Source organism: Carettochelys insculpta, chromosome 11, assembly GCF_033958435.1.
Source record: "Carettochelys insculpta isolate YL-2023 chromosome 11, ASM3395843v1, whole genome shotgun sequence".
In the NCBI taxonomy this organism is placed as follows: domain Eukaryota; kingdom Metazoa; phylum Chordata; order Testudines; family Carettochelyidae; genus Carettochelys; species Carettochelys insculpta.
Window position 1 is genome coordinate 17214927 of NC_134147.1, and position 21553 is coordinate 17236479.

At 57.9% G+C, this 21553-nt stretch overlaps 1 protein-coding gene across 2 annotated transcripts; it reads left to right on the forward strand.

The window, feature by feature from the left end:
• The first annotated feature begins 827 nt into the window (after nucleotides 1–827).
• MAP4K2 (mitogen-activated protein kinase kinase kinase kinase 2) lies at nucleotides 828–20312 on the forward strand. Of its 2 annotated transcripts, none has more exons than XM_075005517.1 (32): nucleotides 828–1039; nucleotides 5015–5072; nucleotides 5480–5570; nucleotides 5815–5879; nucleotides 6695–6750; nucleotides 7167–7214; nucleotides 7756–7798; nucleotides 8145–8217; nucleotides 8654–8785; nucleotides 9047–9109; nucleotides 9425–9506; nucleotides 9827–9934; nucleotides 10490–10568; nucleotides 11017–11075; nucleotides 11244–11284; nucleotides 11655–11693; nucleotides 12113–12143; nucleotides 12226–12385; nucleotides 12889–13001; nucleotides 13311–13352; nucleotides 13475–13559; nucleotides 13913–13992; nucleotides 14239–14299; nucleotides 14857–14980; nucleotides 16135–16193; nucleotides 16306–16409; nucleotides 16667–16844; nucleotides 17053–17121; nucleotides 17209–17295; nucleotides 17492–17562; nucleotides 17806–17861; nucleotides 18851–20312. In XM_075005517.1, exons 1-32 carry the CDS (start codon nucleotides 944–946, stop codon nucleotides 18936–18938), a joined length of 2541 nt encoding a protein of 846 aa, XP_074861618.1. In that variant the 5' UTR covers nucleotides 828–943; the 3' UTR covers nucleotides 18939–20312. The 2 variants fall into 2 exon arrangements, with proteins under 2 accessions (XP_074861618.1, XP_074861619.1); XM_075005518.1 differs by having other exon boundaries at nucleotides 916–1039; nucleotides 4963–5072.
• Nucleotides 20313–21553: the final 1241 nt, after the last annotated feature.

Consider the following 21553-nt stretch of genomic DNA (forward strand, 5'->3'; position numbering starts at 1 on the left):
TTTCCCTGCTGCCTTTGCTCAGGGCCTGAGCCTGGTTCCAGCCTCGGGGGGCTCCCCGCAGCACCCTGCGCAGGCCCGGTGCTGTGCTCTGCTCTGCTCCGCTGGGGCTGTCGCAAGCCATCAGTGATGTGCACACAGCAGGGTGATGTGGTGTTGGCTCTGGGTGGGCAAGGGGATGATGGGAGGTGCCTACTGCTCAGCCCCGAGGGGAGGGGCTGGCAGGTGCTGGTGCCACAAGACTATTGACTAGTAACAGAGAGAAAGCTCTGCTAGTCTATATACTGCCCACCCCCGCCCCCCAGCTTTTTTTTTAAAGGCAGCTGGGCTAGAACCCAGGAGCCCTGCGTGCCCCCTCCCCCGGGCTAGAACCCAGGAGACCTTAGCTCCTCCCCCTGCAGCTGGGCTAGAACCCAGGAGACCTTAGCTCCTCCCCCTGCAGCTGGGCTAGAACCCAGCAGCCCTGATTCCCTGCGTGCCCCCTCCCCCCGGGCTAGAACCCAGGAGCCCTTAGCTCCTCCCCCCGCAGTTGGGCTAGAACCCAGGAGCCCTGCGTGCCCCCTCCCCCGGGCTAGAACCCAGGAGCCCTGAGCCCCTCCCCCGGGCTAGAACCCATCAGCCCTGACCCTCGCGCTGGGGGGCGGCTGTGCTCTGCAGACGCCGCTGTGGGGCGGGCCGGGGCGGGCTCTTCTTTCCTCTGGGCAGGAGCAGAGCGTGGCCCCGCCCGCGCCGCGGCTGCTCTCCCCAGCAAGCGGTTCCCCTCGCCTCGCCCTGTCGAGGTGTGACCCCCCCCTCCGCCCCGCCCCACCCCCTCCGCAGGGCCTGGCTCCTCCCCTGGGTGGGGGGCGCCCCCTACCCCCCACCCCCGGGGGCAGGCCCGGCCCCGCTTCCCCCGGCCGGCCGGGCCGCGCCGCGCGGTACCTGCTGTGCTGCGGCCGCGGGGACCATGAGCCTCTTGCGGGACGTCTCCCGGCAGGACCCCCGGCTGCGCTACGAGCTGATCCAGCGCATCGGGGCGGGCACCTACGGGGACGTCTACAAGGTGAGGGGGTCACAGGGGCCGGCGATGCTGGACCAGTTCATGTGTGGCGCGGGGCTGCGCGCCTTGTGGGCGATGGAAACCTCTCCGGGGTGGGGGTGCAGCAGCCCGACCCCCGCCTAGCGCCAGCCCCAGCCCCAGCCCCAGCCCCGGTGGTTTAGCTGGGGCCTGCGGAGGTGGGGGTGGGGCACGGTAGGGAGCCCGGGGCAGCTGGGGCCTGTGAGGTTGCATGGGGCCTCGGCAGAGAAGGGGGCACCCGGTGCCTGCAGAACTGGGATGAGGCAGGGGGCAAGGGGATCGCCGGGCTTTGGGGAGCTGTGTGGGGCTTGGGGACACTGAGGAGCTGGGGTCGGGATGTGGACTGCGGGGGCAGGAGGGCATTAGGAGCATGCCCAGCTGGGGGCCTTGGGAGCTGGGATGCAGCGAGATGTATGAATGGGGGGAGTGAGGGCTTAGGACTGCGGGGAGTTGGGGAGGGCCTGGCTAACCTAGGAATAAAGGGGAGACTAGGCGGGAGGAGGGGTCCTAGAACACTGGGGGCTGCTAGGGAACTGGGACTAAGGATCCCTGGGAGTTCTGGGAATCCAGGAAGTATATGGGAGCAGGAGTGCATGGGGGGCAGGGCTGTGTCAGGTTGTGCTAAGGGCAGGGGTGGATGCACAGGGAAATCTAGGGGTTGGGGTGTTTGGTACAGCTTTGGTCTGGTGGTAAAGCAGGCCAGTAGTGCATGGGGGGCACTGGGGTTACGTGGGCTTGGTGCACGTGGAGCTGGGGATCCTGGGATGTGGGGCGCAGCCCAGAGGCCTGTGGTAGGGAACAGGTGGAGTGCCACGGGTGGGGAGAGGGGCCTGGAGGGTGACTGGGGGGTGCGCAGGGCATTGGGAGGAACAGGCTGATGTTGGCACATGTTGTATCTGGAGGAAAGTTGCAGGAGGTGGGTTGTAGGCTGGGCAGGACTAGAGGTGTGTGGTAGGGCCCCCTTGGGAGGGACACTGTCAGAATCTCAGGCTTCTGCAACTGGCATTTCACTTCCAGGCCAGGAAAGCATGAGGGCTTGGAAGGGGAACTGCAAAGATAGGGAGCCCCCCTGGAAAGGGGCTGCAATGTGGCTGTGGGCAGGGGACTGGGACCCTGGCCTCCTGGGTTCTAGTCCATGCTCTGGGTGGGAGGAGCTTTTCCTGCCTGTGGGGGCAGACACAGCCCTGCCTACCCTTGGGGAATAGCCCCGATTCAGCAGCCACCTCCAACCCTGAGCAGTGCCAAGCATAGCTGGCATTTGCTTTGGCTCAATAGAGCTAACACCCAAGGTTCCTGTGTCCCTGCTCCCCTTACCCCAGCACCCAAAATACCATGACTGAGGCACGTCACATCTGAACCCCTTTCAGGCCCTGTGGGGGAATTTAGCCCTTTCAAGGCACGGGACAGCCTTTCTGTGCTGTCATTGTACCAATGCAGGGGTGCCCTGTAGCCAGGGTGTGTGGGGTAGACAGGCTCTGTGCCCCTTGCCTGCTGGATAGCAGCTTACTCAGGCCTGAGGTTCTTCACCTCCTTGCTCAGAGCTGGGCCCTAGGGGGACGGCTCCAGGGCAGAGCCGAGATCCACTTGGGTCAGGCGAAGGTTTGTGTGTGGGGGCTGGGGGCAGCTGCTCCATGCTCGGCCTCTGACATTTTTTCTTTGGTGGGGAGAGAGTGGGGTACAGCTCAGGGCATGGGGGGGATGGGGAACCTAGTACTGGGGGGAAGGAGAGGCACAGAGCCTCTGGCATGTGGGGGCTGTAGAGTTCCTGGCATGGGGTGGGAAAGTTGCAAGGAATTTCTGCAAAGGAGCAGCTGGGAGGGTGGCCCCCGGGGGCTGTGGGGCAGGAGAGAGGCAAGGAGCCAGGGCGGACAACGCGCTGGGCCTACAGTCAGTTGAAGCCTGTGCACCCTACTGCTCTCTTTTTTTGAGAGAGGCAAGTGCCCGGGCCAGGCCTGCAACCCAGCTGTCTAAGCAGCCTGGGTGCAGACTGCCCCTCGCGATGCCTGCTCCAGCCTAAGTCTGTGGGAAGTGAGCAGAGCTGTGAGAGATCCCCTATAGAGGCTGATTGCTGGTGCGTTCCTTGCATATGGCGCATGCAGTTAGGAGCTAGGACTCCTGGGTTCTACTGGGAATCTGGTAGGTTGGATCAGTGGTTCTCAGCCAGGGGTCCGTGTACCCCTGGCCATACGCTGAGGGGGACAGCAACACATCTAGATATTTGCCTGCTTTTGCAATAGGCTGCATAAAAAGCGCTGCAAGGTCAGTACAAACAAAACTTTCACACGATGCCCTGTTTATACTGTTCCACTCACTATATGTACACTGAAACCTCAGCACGGGAGTCGTAGTCCGATAGGTTATTTTTGTAAGTATGCAGTAAAAAATGTGGCAGCCAGCACTTTCTCGGGATCAGCATGCTGGGACACGTTTGTGTTTTTAGGTCTGATTTTATAAGCAAGTCGTTTTTAAAGGAGGTGGAACTTGGGGCTTCATAAGACAAACCAGACACGGGCAGCGGGTAGAGTAATGTGGAATCCTGAGAGCTACTGAATTAGAGGAGTTGGGAGCCAGGACTCCTGGGTTCTGTTCCAGGCTTTGCCACTTCACTTGGGCACGTCAATTCTTTTTTTTTCACGCCTCTGTTTCTCTTTCCATCCTGTGTCTAATTAAACCGCGAGCGGGAACTGGCACTCACTGGCTGCGCAGTGCCTGGCCCAGTCTCAGGGGGTCTGTGCAAGGCACAGGTTAGTAGATCTTAGGGGTTTCTTATAGCCAACAAGGCGCAGGTATAAGGTTTGGGGCTGGGAGTCCGGACCCTGGCTCCGGGAGTGACTAGAGAGGGGTGGGGGGTGGGGGGCTGGGAGTCAGAACTCCTGCACTCCCATCTCTAGAAGGGGAATGGGGTCTAGCGGTTAAATCAGTTCCCTCTCCAGTGTTTGTTCTAGAGCTGAAATCGTGAATTTCTCTCCCCCATCCCCCACGCCGGAGGCAGGTTACAGGGCTCAGAGCGATGGAGCAAACCCAAGACACGGGGAGGGTGAAAAGGAAATGGCTTAATGTCAGGGTGGAGATGGCGTCTGTGCAGCAGGGTGGCTTAGCTTGTGTCTGTGTGCTGGGTAGGCTCCCAGCCCTGTTGTGCCTGCATCCTGGGGAGGGGGCACCAGAGCTTCCCCCCCTCCAAGCCCTGGGCTGCTGGCAGAGGGAATTTGCATCCTCTTGGTCTGTCTGTCAGTACAAGAGTGTTTTTCAGCACGTGCAGCCTGCCCCAGGGCTGGGTGTGCAGGGCACAGCTGGGATGAGGAGCTATCTGTCCTCTCCCCTGCTCCCCTGACGCCTGTCTGCAGCCAGGCCCCGGGAGGGGGTGGAGTTGGGGACGGGAAGCACTGGGTGGGGCACCAGGGGCGTCGGAACTGAAACCCCAGAACAAGGCCGTTTTGGTGTCAGAAACCACAAGTGGGAGCGTTTGGGGGGGGGAGACCCTGATGTTGAGAGGAAGAGGGAGGATCTTGGGGGCGATCCAGCTCTGACTGGGGAGAGATGCTCTCTCCTCAGGGGGCAGGGGTGCTGGGCATGGGGAGACAGGCCCTCCGGTTGGTTGGAGGAGAGGTGGGGGCTGGGCAGGGGGATCCCAAACTCTGGGGTTCTGGATGGACAAAGTGCAAAGTGGATTCCAGTCTCCTGAGCCTCAGGCTCAGAAATGGGTTTTGGGGGAGCTCCTGGGGGTGTACATAGACTCAGGGCCACTTGGGGAGCAGGGAGCCCTCTGCACTAGGAGTTGGGTGGACGGCTCTGGCTCCTGGGAACTGAGCCTGTAGGCAGAGGGGTGTGTCATGGGGGGACCAGCCCCAGGGGAGGGAGCGACGTGGGAAGAGCTGGATCCTGACCCCACCCCCTCCTGGTTGGTGCAGAGGTGGCTACTGCTGAGGTCCCTGCAAGTGATGGCCCCTTCCCTCTTCCTAGGCGCGGGACACCCAGACAGCGGCGTTGGCTGCCATAAAGATAGTTAAACTGGACCCAGGTAAAAACCAGACCCTTCCTCACCCCACCCTCTGGAATTCCTCCTCCAGCGGCCTCACATCCCCCTGGTGCTCACCCCGAATCACTGACCTGTGTGTCTCTCAATGGCCCCCAAATCAGCCTGGGTGCACCCCCAAACTGCCCCCAGGATCACCCCCTCCCGTCACAGTGCTCACCTTTGGGTCATAAGGGACGATCTGCGATCACAAGGCCTGACCCTCCCTTATCGTGGTTATCCCTGGCTCTGCCTGGACTCCCAGCAGCAGGGGGTTCTGTGGGTGAACGGGCATCACTGCAGCCAGCTGGTGGGGTGACTCCTGGGGAGCAGGCTATGTCCCTGACAGCTCCATGGCGGCCCCTGTCTCCCACCTCCGTCCCTGATATACCTCCAACTCCTCTCCTTTGCAGGAGATGACATCAGCTCCATCCAGCAGGAGATCACAACGCTCAGGGAGTGTGGACACCCCAACGTGGTGGCGTATTTTGGCAGCTACCTCAGGTGAGACAGGCTGGGGACCCTGTGCTCAGGAAGCGGGATGGGGGAGCTGCCCTGCACGGTCAGCGCAGACGCCAGCACCAGGCTTGGAACGACTCACCTCAGATAACTATACAGCATCCCTCATCCCCCCGCTCCCCTCCTGATTTTCCCCCTCTTGCGGTGAAAAGGTCAGGATCAACAGCCCCACCCCAGAGGTGGCTGCATCTCAGTGCTGTGCTGACATGGCTTCCCTTTGCTCCTCCAGGAACGACCGTCTCTGGATCTGCATGGAGTTCTGTGGGGGAGGCTCCCTGCAAGAAATCTACCACAGTGAGTCCCTGCCCTGGCGTAACTAGAAGCAGAAACAAGCAGTCCTGTGGCACCTTATAGACTAGCAGATATTTTGGAGCATGAGCTTTCGTGGGCAAAGACCCACTGCGTCAGATGCACGAGTCTTTGCCCACGGAGCTCGTGCGCCAAAGGATCTGTTAGTCTGTAAGGTGCCAGAGGACTTGTTGTTCATTTTTGAAGACAGAGACTAACTCAGCTACTTCTCTGATCAAAGCAGAGAGGGAGAGTGGGGGCTGGTAGACAGGATTCCTGGGTTCTTTCCCCAGACCTCTTCCAGAGCCCAGGCCAGAAACCAGAACTCCTGACTCCCAGGCCCCCTGCTCCCATGCACGAGGTGTGACTCCGCTCCCAGAGCTGTGGATTGAACCCAGGAGTCCTGGTTCCCGTGTGCTCTGCCACAGGGGGACAGAAAGTTCAATCATCAGGATGTTGTAAAAAAAGGCGTCTGTTTCACTTTTTGGTTGGTTTCCCTTCCTGTTTGCAAAATACTTCCGGTGCCTGGTCCTGTTGGGGGCAGGGGTGGATAGGAGGAAGTGGGGGGGCCAGAAAAAGGGATTGATAAGAGAAGGGTGTGTAATGTTAGAACTTGGTGGACGTGATGAGGCAGAAGCCAGATTGTGTGCAGGGGTGTTTGGGAGGCTGGAAGGTGGGAATTCGGGTGTCTGTAGCTGGGTACAGAAGGAGCCTGGGGGGTATCGAGGTGGCTGGGGGTGTATCTGGGGAGCGGTTGGGTTGTAGCAGGAGAATAGTCCTACACACACACCACCCATGGTGCATCTGCCTGTCTCTTCCAGCCACCGGCCCCCTCTCTGAGAAGCAGATTGCCTATGTGTGCAGAGAAACACTGCAGGTGAGTAACCAGGAAGTGGGGGTCAGATTGGGGGGTTCAGCGCACCTCCTGGGCACCCCCCACTTAGGCAGCATTTGACTGAAACCTGGGCCCTGTTGCCAGTCGGGGGAGACTGGAGTTTGAGGGTTACTGGGGGAGGTGAGCTGGGAGTCCGGACACCTGGGTTCTCTGCAGGGGCTCTGGCCAGGCAGGAAGTCCTTGTTTCCCATTGACTGCTCTGCAGCTTCCTCTGTCTCTGGTGGCAGGAAGAGCTGTGTGTGCTGCAGCACAGGCCCTAGCCTGGTCGCCATGGAGTGGGGCCAACACCCCTCCTCCGAAGAGCGGACCAGCATCCTCCCCGGGGTCTGGGAGGTCAGGGAGGGGTGGGGCAACATGTGGCTGAGGGGACACTGAGAAGGTCATTGCTCTTCCTCCAGGGCCTGAGTCACCTACATGCCAAGGGCAAGATGCACCGGGACATAAAGGTGAGACTCAGGGACCCATACAACCCTACATTCCTGCCCAGACCCTGAGCCCCACCCTGCTTCACATGCCCCCCCCAGACCTGATCCTGGGGCACCACCCTACCTCAAATCCCCACACACACCCAGACCAGACCCTGGGGCCAACCTGCCCCAGACCCCCATCTCAGACCAGACCCTGGGGGCCAACCTGCCCCAGACCCCCATCTCAGACCAGACCCTGGGCCCCCCCCCCCCCCACGCTCCCTCCCCCACGCTCTCGATCAGCTGCATGGGCCTGTGCTGGTGCACACCTTTGCTTCCGAATCCCCTTTTCCCAGTAGGACCCAGGCAGCTGGCTGTGCGCCACCCACGCCAGCCCTTCCCTGGGGTAACATCCTGCTGCATATTGTTCCCAGAGTGAACAGGGGCAGAGGGAGAAACCCACTGGCCTTGGGGACGGGGAAATCCCCTCCCTCCTTTGGCTAATTTAGCCGGGGAGGTCGTGCCTGTGGGGCAGTGGTTCTTACCCCACCCTCACTGGCACTTTCCATTTCCGGTGCAGGGAGCCAATATCCTCCTCACACACTTGGGAGACGTGAAACTGGGTGAGTTACCTACTCTTCCTCCTTCCCCACAGAAACCCGCGTGGGGGGGGGCGGGTCCTGGGCTGGCCCTGGGATGTCCGAAGTGAAAGACCCTGGCAGAACTGAGCATCAGGGAAGAAGCCCAGTTAGGATTAAGGGGCACCAGTGGGGGTAGGGAAAACCAAGGCCTGGGCTAATAGGGGCTGTGGGTCACAGTTGAGGAGCACCAGCAGGGTGGTATGTGCCCCCCCGTCTGCCCAGCCGTGGCGCTGACTGATGCTGTACAGAGCAGACCTGTAGTACGCATGCGTGGCCCCTTCCCCACAGATCCCTCACAAGGATTCCTGACTCCCACTCTGTCTTGCAGCGGATTTTGGGGTCTCAGCTGAGCTGACAGCCTCAGTGGCGAAGCGGAAATCCTTCATTGGGACCCCCTACTGGTACCTTACCCCCTCCCCCGTGCCTCGTTCTGTTGCTCACCAGGGCAGCATGGTGGTGGGAGCAGGGAGGGGGTGCTGTCTTACAGTTGGGGGACCCCATCTGGTGCTGCCTTGGAGCCTGGGCTGTCTCTGGGGGAGGGGGTTTGGCAGGATGGAGGGAGCAGGCTGCAACGTGGTGTTTGGAGTGGGTGGCAGAAGCCCAGGGGACATGGGGACACCTTGGGGTGCCCGGCCTCTGGGAAACTGAGCTGGGAGGCTGGTGAGCTAAGTCTGGGTCCCAGGGGTGGCTGTGAGTGTTGCGGGTACAGCCGGAGGCTGGGGTTCCACTGAGGGATGTGTGTGCGCGGCAGGGGTTGGGGAGGGGGCCTGGCTGTAGCCAGATGCCAGAATCCCATTTGTAGGGTCTGAGGTTGCCTCATGCCCCTGCCCCATCCAGGATGGCCCCTGAGGTGGCCGCGGTGGAGAAGAAGGGAGGATACAACCAGCTGTGTGACATCTGGGCCATCGGCATCACAGCCATCGAGCTGGCTGAGCTGCAGCCCCCGCTCTTCGACCTTCACCCCATGAGGCAAGAGGGCGAGGGGCAGATTGCTCTCTTGGCACGGATCCAGTTGATCTCCCCCCACCCCACCCCCAGCAGGGAGGATGTGAGGGGAGAGCAGTGGGGGAGGAGGATCGGACCTGGCTGCTGGAGGCAGGGTTGGATGCCAGGGATGAGTTGGGGTCAAACTCCCCTCCCAGCCCTGTCTGTCTCCCTGCTTCCCTCCCAACCCTCAGTGTTCTGGTTCTAGCTCGTTGGTTCCCCTGCCCACAGTCTCTCTCTCTGCAGGGCCTTGATGCTCATGTCCAAGAGCAGCTTCCAGCCCCCGAAACTGAAAGACAAAGCCCATTGGTGAGTGTCACCATTGGCCTCTCCCAGCAGGGGGCCCCGCGGGGAGCAGCGGGGGTGGGAACGCAGCCGGGGGGAGCCACGGGGAGGAGGGTGGGAGGGATGGAGCGGGGGACACCACGGGGAGCAGGGCAGGTGGGCAGGACGCAGCAGGGGTCCTGTGGGGAGCGGGGTGGGCGGGACACAGCAGGACAGGATCTCTGGGGTAGGAGGAAGAGGATTCTGCTTTAAAAGCGATGAAGAATCGGGGGCTTGGAAGGACCTGGGGTCTCCTGAGGGACCTGCGGGGATATGTTGAGTCCCCCTTTGCACCCCCAGGTCCCCTGAATTCCACCACTTCCTCAAACTGGCTCTGACCAAGAACCCCAAAAAGAGACCCACGGCGGAAAAGCTGTTGGAGGTGAACCAGCCGAGGGGAGCTGTTCTGAGCCGGGTGTAACGAGTGTGCGGGCGTTGGGGGTGGGCTGACAGGAGCTGGAGTGAGGGGCAGGGGGCGCATTAGGGAAATGGGGGTTTAGGGTGGCTGGGTGGGGGTGTGGTGAGTGGGAGAATGGGTGGGGGTGGGGAGGTTGGGGGCAGTGAGGGTGTGAAAGTTCAGGGGGGGAGGTGGGTGTGTGATGTGTGTCTGGGGAGAGCCTGGCATGGGGACATTGTGGCGCAGCTCTCGGGTGGGGGGACTGTTCAGCTCCCAGTTTCAGTGTCTAACCCCTGTCCCCCCAGCACCCCTTCATCAGCCAGCCCCTTGCCCGCGCCCTGGTCATCGAACTGCTCGACAAGGTCAACAGCCCTGACCTGGCTGCCCCCACCCTGGACGATGGGGACTTCGAGGTATCTGTCCTTGGGGAGACTCCAGGACACCCCATTCCGCCCCTGCCCCCTCCAGCCTCCTTGGGCACTGACCCACCACCCTACAGCAGGCTCAGCTCGGTGGGGAGGTTGGGGGCAGTGAGGGTGTCTGGGGCCTGGGTACCATGGCAACCAATGGGAGGTAGCCTGGCTCCTATGACTCCCTAATCCCATTGCCCATCTAGCTGAAATCTGCTCCCCTGAGACGACGGGTGCGGGGGGAGGACGTTGGTAGAAATGTTCCTGATCTGGGGTTGGGGAGGGCTTCCCAGTGGACCCTGCAGCTCCCTGCGACCCTGCCCCACTTTGGGATGCGGTGCGTTGGGTCTCTGGGGTCTGCCGAGCTGGTACTTACTGTGATCGGTCCCACACATTACAACCCAGAATTACTAAGCACAGGCAGCTGGGCCCACTTCTCTGAACTGGCTGGAAAGAGGGATGGGGGCTTGAAATGGACGATAAGTAACTCCTCCCCATCTCCCTGCCTGTCCTGTCTTTGTGTCCCCCAAATCTTCTGCCCCCTATTCTTTCCTTAAGGCTTATGACATCTTCCCAGACAAAATCCATTCCCGTGGGGCACACGGCCCGGCAGAACGGACTCTCTCCGAAATCCAGTGTAAGTCACCCCCTGGCGGGAGACCTCCCTGCCTGGCCCCAGACCAGCATACCCAGATCTGAGCGCCTTGGGAGTTACCCCAACCCCCATATGCTGTTTATTCTGGGATCCTCACACATGTCTGAGATGCAGCTGCCTCAGGGGTGGGGACACTTGAGGGTCACAATGCAAGGCTACACAATGGCTTGGGAAAGCGAAGGTGAACCCAGAATCCAGCTGGAAGGGTGGGGGAAGCAGCTGATGGAAAAGCAGGGCCTGTCCCAGAGCTGGGATTGAGGCTGGGTGCCCGGCTTTGCACAGGCTCTGAAAAGCAGCAGGGGTTAGCTGCAGGGCTGTCTGCCTCACCCCGAGTTACAGCCAGTGACTCCCTCTAGTCCTAAGAGCCCTGAGGGGAATGCAGTGTGACTCAGTCCTCAGATGAGCCCATTTTGTCTCATTGGATTTTCAGTTAATCAAGTAAAATTCGGGCCCCCGCTGAGGAAAGAAACCGAACCGTATTGCGGGCCGGTGAGTGGAAACACTATTAATTCCCCGCCTTGCCCAGCAGGGGGCGCTGCAGGGAGCAGGGCATGTGCTGGCGGTGGGGGGGAGCTCCGTGCTACTCCAGCCCTGGCTGCGCCTAGCAGGGGGTGCAGTGTAATTCCATGTGGGTTACAAGTCTTGTCCTTTTCCCAGAGGGAAGAGGAGGAGGACTGGACTTTGCTAGGAGCCGAAGAGTAAGTATCTATCTGGGGGAGGGGGAGGAGAGCTGCTGAGTCTTGAGTTCAAGGTGAAGCCTCTCCCTGTGCCCCCTTGGTGTTACAGTCCTCAGTGCAATGGGCTGGGGGCATGGGGACCTGAACAGTGCCCTCCGCTGCACAGGGGGGTGGATGGCTCTGTGCGGGAGTAGACTGTTCAGTCGGCCCTAAGGATGGGGGTGGCTTTTATGCGCAGTAGTAGCCCACTGGGCTCTAGTGGTTTACAGCAGAGGAGGCTGGAGCCAGGACTCCCGGGTGCTATCCCAGCCCTGGGAGGACGGGGCTGGTCTGGTGGGTTGGGAGCCAGTTAACAAGTGGTCCATATCCCAGCCCCTTTCCTTGTCTTTAGGAGTCTCCTGCAGTCTGTGGAGGAGGCACTGGAGGAAAGGTAAAGCTGAGGGGTGGTGTGGGGCAGGTAAGGCGTGTGCAGGGTGTGTCTTGTCACCTCCCACCGAGCTGTAGAAATCAGGTCATTTCCACGGGGGGGGGGTGTCAGTTACTCAGGGCCCGCCCCACACAGTATGTTTCAAAAGCATCCTTGCCACTCCCCCTGACAGAGGCGCATCTGTATGCATGCAGCAGGTGCTGCCACTCAGGCTGTTGTGGGGAGTCAGGGCAGCACATGAACTCAACTTCTGATGCTCCCTCCTCAGTCCTTGGTCTGGAACATGGAAGGGGGGGACGTCGGAGACCCTGGAGATTCCCTGGGAGACTTCCCAGACCACGGAAATCCTCCACTTTCCCTCACATGAGGGACTGCCCCGTTCTGAGCCCCACCCAAGACCCTTCTCTCTCTTTCCTTTACAGGAGCTTGACCATCCGCCCAGCATCTGGTCAGGTGAGTTCTACGCACATCTCCCCAGGCAGCTGCCTGCCTTGGCTCAAGTCCCGTGCCATTCTGGGTCTGTCTTTCTGCCCAGGTCCCGGCTGCAGAGGAGCAGGCTGGGGACTCCCACTGTGTCCCTGAGAATGAGACGGGGACAATCAAGAGGGCATCACTTTGGGACCTGATGGATTGGGAGCTGGGGGGCCTGGAGCCAGGGGGCGACTCAAAGACCATGAGGAGACAGAGCCCGTCAGGTACAGGATGAGGGACTGGCTGGCTCAGAGGGCCAGGGAATGTGACACAGCATCTTTGCCCTTTGAGAGGCGCCAGCTGCATTCAGGCCCCAGGTGTGCAGTGAATGAAGGTTGCTCCCAACTGGGTGATGGGTCCCTAGCAGGATGGGACCCCCCTCCCACAGACTTCCTTGCTGGGAGAGAGGCCAGGGGGCGGAGCAGGCTATGAGCAGTCTCCTGCCCTCTCACCATGACCCTAGATTAGGGGGCATAGTGGGGAGAGAGGAGGAGTGTGTTTCTGATACTGTGGAGGTGCTCAGAGGAACCTCTACCATGGCAGCTGCAGGGGATACTGGGGTCATTTAAGCACCACAGTCTAACCCAGGTGAGGAGCCGGGATCTCCAGGGTGGGGCTGTGAATGGAGGGAGCCTGTGCGGGGGCCCCTCTTGCCACCCAGGGAGGAAGATGCCAGGGCAGAACCCTCTCTGATAGGTGGGTGCTTTGTGTGTCCGCCCACTTCCAGGCAGCCCAGAGTCGGGTGATGTCCCAAGCACCTTTCACACGGGCTCCCCAGAGCCTGGAGCTTCCCTGCTTTCCACCGAATGGGCCACCATGAAGAGGAGGGAGGAGACAGAGGTAGGTGCGAACCACCAGGGGAGCAGGCCTGGGTAGAGGGAGAAGGGTAAGAGATCAGCGGGAGGCCTGGTGATCAGGATTCATTGGCAACAGTGCAGCAGGACTCCTGGGTTCTCTCTCTCATTCTGGGAGGGGAGTGGGATCCAGCAGTTAGAGCAGGGGCTGGGAGTCAGGACTCTCGCATTCCAACTTAATGTCCAGTGGTCGGTTGGTTGGTGCCCCAGTGCTCATTGCCTCTCTGTTGGGGTGGGCAGCTCAGCATCCTCCTTTGGTGGTGTCTGGTGCCGACTGGCTCTCTCTCTTTTTCAGAGGTCCAGCTGCCATGGGCTGCCCCCCACCCCCAAGGTCCATGTAAGTGCCATTCCTCAGCATCTCCCTGCATGGGATGCTGTAGGGAGCAGGGCAGGAGCGGTGCTATGTGGGCTGCTCCTGGCTGTTCAGGCTCAGCTTCCCACCTGCTTTTTCCTGCGCAGATGGGCGCCTGTTTCTCCAAAGTCTTTAATGGCTGCCCCCTAAAGATCAATGCAGCTGTGACGTGGATCCACCCAGAGACACGAGGTAGGACACAAACCCCCCCGTCTGCATCCAACACAGCTCTTCCCCTGCCCTAGTTGTATTAACCCCTTCTCTTCCTGGCTGCTCCATGCAGGGGGAAGGATGTTGACATGTAAAATCCACCCATGCACTAGCTCAGATTCACCCTATGCTGTCCTGTTTCCCCACTGCCTTTGTTATCCCTGAGCCAAACTGGAGACTTGATCTCTCTAGCCAGGTCCCAGGTACCAGGTCTGAGATCCCAACTGCTGGGTTGAAGAGGGGTACATGGATAGGAAGGGAACAGACATGCTGCCAGCTTCTGAGTGCTGAGACTCTGCCCCCACACAACCTAACTCTGGCTGGCCTTGTTTCAGATCAGTACCTGGTGGTAGGGGCAGAGGAGGGAATTTACACGCTCAACCTGCACGAACTCCATGAAGACACCATGGAGAAGGTGAGGTGCCTGGAGACGGGTGTAGCTTCATGCTTTGGGAGCCCCGACCTCTCCCAGCAGGGGGCGCTGTGGGGGAGCTCCCAGGTTATCCAGCGCTGGCCTCTTCCGGCAAGTGGGCACAGTGGGAAACTAACTAAACAATGGGCAACATGGGCAGAGATGATAGCAGCGCTGGCGTGTCTCGATGATGTCGACGGGCGCGTGAGTGCGGCGCTAACGGGTGAAGTCTCTGTCTGTCCCCCCCAGCTCCTGCCCCACCGATGCTCTTGGCTGTACTGTATGAACAACGTGCTGCTCTCCTTAGCAGGTGCGTGAGGAGAGGCACTGGGTCCGTGCTTCCTCCCAGTCTGCAAACTGCACGATTGTGAGGTGCGCTGAATGAGAGACAAGATATCCAGGGGCATCAGCCAGGCTGAGGCAGGCCAGAGCTGGGATGGCGGGAGACTGCAGGCCAGGACTGAGGGGCACTGGCAGACCTGTGTGTGGGGTTCCCATGGTCAGATTGCTGAGACTGTGGGTGGGGGAGAGGGACATTGGCAGGGTGCTGTGGGTTGGAGTGAGGGGCATTGGCAGGGCTGAGGTGGACAGGGGCTGTGGGTGAGGGGCATCGGCAAAACTGGGAGGCCTGCAGGGTGGAAGTGGGGAGTGTCAGTGGGGCCGGGATGGCTGTGAGGTGGGGGTGAGGGGCATCAGCAGGGCTGGGATGGCTGAGGGTGTGGGTGAAGGGCATCGGCAGGCTGGGATGACTGTAGGCTGTGGGCAGGATTGAGGTGCAGTTATTGAGGCAGAGATGGGTGCAGTTACCCGAGGATAGCGTATTAGGATGTGATATCCCAGGTATCCAATGCAGCTCTCTCTTTGCAGGGAAGTCCTCCCAGATCTCCTCTCACAACCTCCTGGGCCTCTTTGAGCAGCGGAGGCAGCTGCAGAAGCGGCAGGTTCCCCTCTCCATTGCTACCAACCGGCTGACTGAGCGCATTATCCCCAGGTGCTGGGCTTGGCACCACATCTAAAACCCCACCAAGCCAGGAGGGAGTGGGAGCTGGATGGTGATGGGCATCCTCATGGCCCCTCAGGCTGAGATCCCCCCATGTTCCTTTGGGCCCAATATCCTCTCAGATTTGCTCAGTGGGCTCCTTTTCCCCAATGCCCCCAGGGTTCCTCCAGGCCAGTATCTTCCCCACCCTATGCCTGCCATTCTGACCAGGGCCCATCTGTCCTGGCCTACATCTGTACTGCCACAGAAGATTGACCCACTCAGGGTCGATCTTCCAGGGTTTTGTTTCACACATGCATGAGACAGCACTTTCTGGGATCATCGTCAACCCCAGAACTCCTTGTGAGGATTAAGGGGAGTCGACAGGAGAAATCCCATCAAACTTCTTCCATGAGGCCAGCCCTAGCAGTCGACCGCTGATAAGTCGATTTTAGCTGTGCAGTTGATGTAACTAATGTCTAGTGTAGACATAGCCGTGGTCTCCTGTCCTCAGTTGTGGCATCTGCTGGATGCATGACTGTCTAATGTTAACGGGTGGGAGAATCACTTTCCTGACCTCCTGGTTGTAGACGAGTCCTCAGAGCTGACCTGGGTGCAGTCCACGATGTGCTCTGCCTCTGCTTGGTGCTAAGAGTGTAGCCATGAGTTCCCCAGAGCGACGGGGCACTCGGTGGAAAACGGGACCAAACAGAATTAAACTGGCTAGTAGCAACAAACTGGAAGGGAGCAAAATCCTTCCACTTGAAGGATCAGGATGAGAAGAGCGTTGGAAGGTTACCCCCCATTAGCCTGACATGGGGCTTCCTCAGGAGCTGTTGTCGGGGACGGGTAGTGGGCTAGAGGGTCCTCGCTCTGATCGACTCTGATGGCTCACCATAAGGGGTCCATGGAGACATCTCCCAATCCTAGCAGCAGATGCTCTGATAATGCTTCCATCCATCCTTGGACTCTCGTCCAGTTCTTTGCCTCCTCTCTGTGTTGTGGCAGAATGTCCCATGAACAGTTCCTCCCGCAGGACAGCCGAGCATGGGTTTGCATCTTGCCTGGCTGTAGGATCCCCTCTTCACTCAGCCTTTCCTCCTGCACCCTTCTGTCCGCTGGTGGCGGCTCATCCCTTCCTTCTGCTCCGTTCCTCCTCTCTGCAGGAAGTTTGCACTCTCCTCCAAGATAGCGGATACCAAGGGCTGCCTCAAGTGCCGAGTGGGTGAGTGTGGTCCTGAGACGCCAGTGGGGTGCTTTCTGTGGGCCACATGACTCTCCCTGGGTGCAGGGGAGCCCTCGAGGGAAGCCATTCACCTGCCTTGGTTGCCTTTCAGTTCGGAACCCCTATTCCGGCAACACCTTCTTGTGCGCCGCACTCCCCTCCAGCCTGGTGCTCTTGCAGTGGTACGAGCCCTTGCAGAAGTTCATGCTGCTGAAGGTAGGTCCGGGGGCGGGGGCAGAAACGGGGTGTAGGAGCACTGGTGAACCTGACAGTCCCATCGACTCTGATGGAGGTCTGTGTGGAGCTCAGATCTGCAGGGCACTGCTTTCGGGGGAAGCTTGTCCTAGACTGGATGCTGCTCTGGTGGGGGAAACGTGTCAGGTCCTTTTCACTGATGGCACTGCCCTAGGGAAGCTCATCACACGGGTGAACCTGTTGCTGCTGAGATCTCAGCCTCCCCTCCCTCACCCCAGCACTTTCCTGTGGCCCTGCCCATGCCCCTGAGCCTGTTTGAGCTGCTGGTGGTGGAGACAGAAGAGTACCCCCAGGTGTGCGTGCGTGTTGTGGACCGAGACCAGCCAGGCCAGGAGCTGGAATTTAACGTCCTCTCTCTCAGCACGAACTCCAGCCTCAACATCGAGAGCCCTGCAGGTAAGAACCACCCAGTGGGGAAAGGGACACGGCCCTTCACCTAAAGGGCGGGGGGATGAGCATAGCTGGCTTAAGAGAAGCAGAGAATGGGACTTGGGGCCTTTCTCCTCTGGGGGAATTGGTGGGCTAGGAGGGGAAGGAATGGTGTGTGGGATACGTCCCCAGTCGAGCGCCAGCTCCCCTTTGACTCCCTGTGTCTCCATTGCAGATGGAGCCTCCCATGTGGCCAGCCACATGACGCAAATGGACAGAGACACAGTCCTCGTTTGCTTTGAGCGTAAGTCCCGCAGCCAGTGTGCCCCACCATCACCAACTTCTCCCTTTTGGCTCAGGCCTGGCCACAGCCTCTCTTTCTCCCCTGCAGGCTATGTGAGAATGGTGAACTTGAGTGGGGCCCCCAAGAGAGCCCTGGCTCCAGAGCTGAGCTTCAATTTCGTCATTGAGACAATTGGTGAGTGGGGGAAGGTTCTCTGGGGAAAGAGCTGCCCTTGGCCGGCCCGTCTCCCACATTCCTGCCTGGCCCAGTGACCTCAGGGGCTGTGCAGTCGTCTCTTCCTCCTGCATCCTCCACCTGCCAGCTTACCCAAGGTGGGAGTCATCCATGCCACCTACCGCTCACCCCCATCTTTCTATCCCTCCCATTGTAGTGTGCCTTCAAGACAGTGTGCTGGCCTTCTGGAAACATGGCATGCAGGGCCGCAGCGTGGAGGATAACGAGGTGAGTGCAGGTTGGGGCTCGGGTGGATGGGTCCCCTGTCTTCCCCAGAAGAGGCAGAGAGGATTCTGCGGGGCGGTTTACTTGGAGACGATGCCTGTGAAGGTGGCATTGCTCCTGAAGCGGTTTAGGAGCTGTCTCCCTTCTCTCCCACTCCCCTGGTTTGGGAGCGGGTGGAGACGCGCTGACCCAGTAAGAAGCTGGGCTGGGAGAACTCTGTGTCGATCTGACCCTTCTCCTTGACAGGTGACCCAAGAAATCACAGATCAATCCAGGGTGTTCCGGGTGCTGGGCGCCAACAGGTGAGGCCCCAAAGTGAGGGTTCAGTCAGGACAGGTGGCAGGAGGGAGTGCACCACCAGAAGAGAATTCTTGTCCTGCTCTCTCCACCCTCTGATCAAGTGGTATGGCTGCCCTGCTCTGGCTCCTCCTCCACTCCAAGTCTGGTTGTGCCAGAAGTAGGAATCTCTTGTGAGGCTGCAAGGCTGGGAAAATTATCTAGGGACGGGAAGACCCAGAGCTGTAAACTTCTTTTTCCGCCTCTTGCATGGGCCAAATCGCTTCAGTAGCCGGTCTCCACCCTGTACGCTCTAATGTGTCCATTCTCTGGCCTTGATCCTGTGGGATGGTACATGACTGAGTGTATTTGCAGGCTTGTGTTGGGGTCTGGGCTGCATTCTGGGCAAGCTGGAGGTTGCGTGAGCAATGTGCTGCACTGGGGACTGGGTTGACATGGCTGGGATGAAGTTATTTGTTCTATATAGTCTCATCGTGTGCTTATCACTGCGGTACCTGAGCTCCTGCTAGTAGCATAGTAAGTATAACGTGGTGGTTGTCTCATTGTCTTGCTGGGGCAGAACCACACGCGGAGAGTGGCACATGCTTAGTTTGGCTGGGATTTATATAATAAAATGTGTTATATTAGAAATGGTGCAGTCAGAGAAATGTGCCCAGCACTAGAACTCAAGGGTTGAATTTGCATGGTGGGGTTGGAGAGACTGGCTCTGCGTATTGGCCAAGGTTTTGTGGTTGGGTTCAGGGTTGGAGTTCTCCGATGGGAGTTAGTTTTGTGTGGTGGGGGGGCTGTATTCATGGTTAGGGGGCTGGAATAGGATCTGGACTGGGTGGTAGAGTACGTTCCTAAGTGGGGTAGCTTTGCTGAGTTCCTTCCCTTGCTCAGGTGCAGCTCCTCTACAGTTAGGTGTGAGCAAAACAGCCCTGTTCTGCTCAAAATATTCTGACCATCTCTCTCCATGCTCACTCACTGCTGTTGCCTCTATCCCTCCTTCCAGAGATATCATCCTGGAGAGCACGCCCACAGAGAATCCCTTCGCTCACAGCAACCTCTACATCTTAACTGGACATGAGAACAGCTACTGAGCATATGGACCTGCCTTTCCAACACCCCCTGTGGACTGATGCAGAGCAGGTGGAAGGGGAAATCCTGCTGTGATGATTAGATTGCTGATGTCTGAGAAGCTCAACGGAGGTGCTGAGATAGCTGGAGCCTGGGGAACTCTTCCCAAAACTGGGGTCCATCTACTGTTGTGCGAATCCATGTCAGATGGGTTCTGCTTTATAAACTCTACAGCTGACCTCTCCTATTCTCCAAAGTCTTCCTGAGATACCCCTGCTTTTCAGGAGTGTGTATGGAGAGATTCCCTCTCCCCATTTAGGGCCAGAAGCTACTGTGACCCTTATGTTTGCAATAATTCACCACCAGCCAGTCCAAAGACACCTCTGCAGTCTGTCTTGACTGATACCTGTGCCTGCTGAATGCTTCCTCTTCTCTCCCTCCCACCCCATTCTTAGTCCTAAGAAGCTATCTTCTGGAGACCCGGGATGTGCAAATGCCATCCTCCTCCAGCTTCAACATGAAGACAATCTGTTTTTCAGTGGGTGTGATGTTTTCCCTATATAGCACTTAAGGTCCAGAAATCTGGCAAACACCTTCAGCTGCAAAAGGAGAGGGAAAGGAATTCTGTCTTGTCTTTCAAAGTGTGAGCAACAAGGTGAGGTGGGACAAACCTACTGAACTGACTGGGATAGTGGTTTGATTGTTTTGGTAATGGATGGGCTGACTGCCTGGCTGCATGGACTATGATGGGAACGGAGTGGGATGGCGGGTTGAGCATCCGAATGGGCTGGTTTGAGTAGCTGTGTGGTGGGTTGGTGGCAGAGAGCTTAAATGCTTGTTAGTTTTGTGTGGCAATTAGCAGGATGAGGTGAGTCATTTTGGCTGGCTGGGTTGGTTTGGAAGTGACTGGGGTAGTATTTGGGTTGTGGGAGGGGGAAAATGGATATGATTGATTGGGGCAGGAACAGCGACTACATGACGGATTTGGTTAACGAATGGGCGGCTGATTGGTGTAAAAGAGTCTTGAGTGCATCGGCTAGGGAAGGGCTGGATCCATCGCTGGCATGACTGGTATTTTGAGCACAAAGATGGCTGGGTGGATGACTGCTTTGAAATGAAGCAGGGTGCTTGGTTAGCAGGCCGTGTGTTGCAGTGGTTGGCTGCTGGGATGCCTTGTTCTTTTGCTACCTTTGAAAACTGTGCCAATCCTATATGCCAGTGTGACAGAGACCAGGATTCTGGAGCCTACAGTTCCACTAACTCAGGCAGTGGAAGCTTCCTTTTCCGTTTTGCTAATTTCTCTGTGGTTTTTAACTGAAAACTGGAATTTATGGATAAAAGAAACCAAACTTGAAAAAATGCTATTTAAAAGTTATATTAATATTAAATGTCCCTTTTGTTTCCCTGGTGTTAATTGTGTAAATTATTCAGCATAGAGAACTGTTCAGTTGCGCTGTTGTTCTGGCTGTCCTCCCTCATTTTTATTGCTATCACCCCAGTTGGCAAGAACTGGTCTTCAGTTCTGCCTGAAACCTCCTTAATATATGGAGATACACATTTCGTAGAGCTGGAAGGGACCTCAGGAAGTCGTCCACTCCAGTCCCCTGCCCTCTTGGCAGGACCAAGCCCTACCCCACCCCACCCCTTTTTTTTTCTTAAATTAAAATTTATTGGCCCCAGCTCCCTAAATGGCCCCTTCAAGGATGGAGCTTACAACTCTGGCTTTAGCAGGCTAATACTCAAACCACTGAGCTATCCCCCCTCCCCAAAAAGCTACAAACAACACTCTAGCTATATCCCTGATTGTACCCCATGCTAGCAAACTGCTCATGACTCAGACCTCTGTAAGAATGGAAGCCTGTTATTGCCCATGGCTGGAGGAGAGAGGACAGATCCCCACCCCATGTCACTGACATGTGGCCCAGTTAAAGAAAACAGAATACTAGTGCGTTTGGGGGCTGGGCTTATGTTCCCCTGGCAAGTGTGTTGCCTCCTTCTTAAAGTGGCACAGTGGCAGTTTGTGCCCGGTATGCAACGCTGGCCCAATAACACACCGAGAGTGGAAGAAGAATCTTTATTTGGCATGCCAAGTAAGGCGCAGGGGGATCTCTCCTCAAAGCCTGCGCACCTTGCAACAAGAAGTGAGCAATACTTATACCTCTCTCCTCCTTTGTTCACCCCCCAGCCCCCCAACAAACCAGGGGAGAGTTTCTCATACTCCCTTTATCCATTCCTCCAGCTCAGACTGAATTCCTACTGCTCATATAACATTCCGCTCTGATAATTCCCTATTAATCAGGAGGTAAAGTACCAATAGATTAACAGAATGTAAGTTACAGGGAGGTAGAGTTATTCTGTCGTATAGAACATGAACAGGATTTCAGTAACAAAACAATGCTGAATTTCATGAGAAAATTAAGGAGGACTCACTAACAATGCTAAATACAATATTGAACCTCATGGGAACATCAGTAAGCATTCATTTACAAAACAATGTTTCTATGAGTACAGAATATAACAATGTTTCCCCTGCCAACATTTCTCCCCTTTGAGAATACTCAAGATGTCCCATATTGAGTCGTCTCATATTCCTTACTTAAAACCTGATTCATGGGTAGCATTCCCATTTCCTTATCTC

Excerpts from the sequence above, each read along its gene's own strand:
- MAP4K2 (XM_075005517.1), top strand. The coding sequence starts at position 944 with ATGAGCCTCTTGCGGGACGTCTCCCGGCAGGACCCCCGGCTGCGCTAC. Across the intron at positions 5,073-5,479 it reads GATAGTTAAACTGGACCCAG|GAGATGACATCAGCTCCATC; the intron begins GTAAAAACCAGA and ends TCTCCTTTGCAG. Across the intron at positions 12,144-12,225 it reads TCCGCCCAGCATCTGGTCAG|GTCCCGGCTGCAGAGGAGCA; the intron begins GTGAGTTCTACG and ends CTTTCTGCCCAG.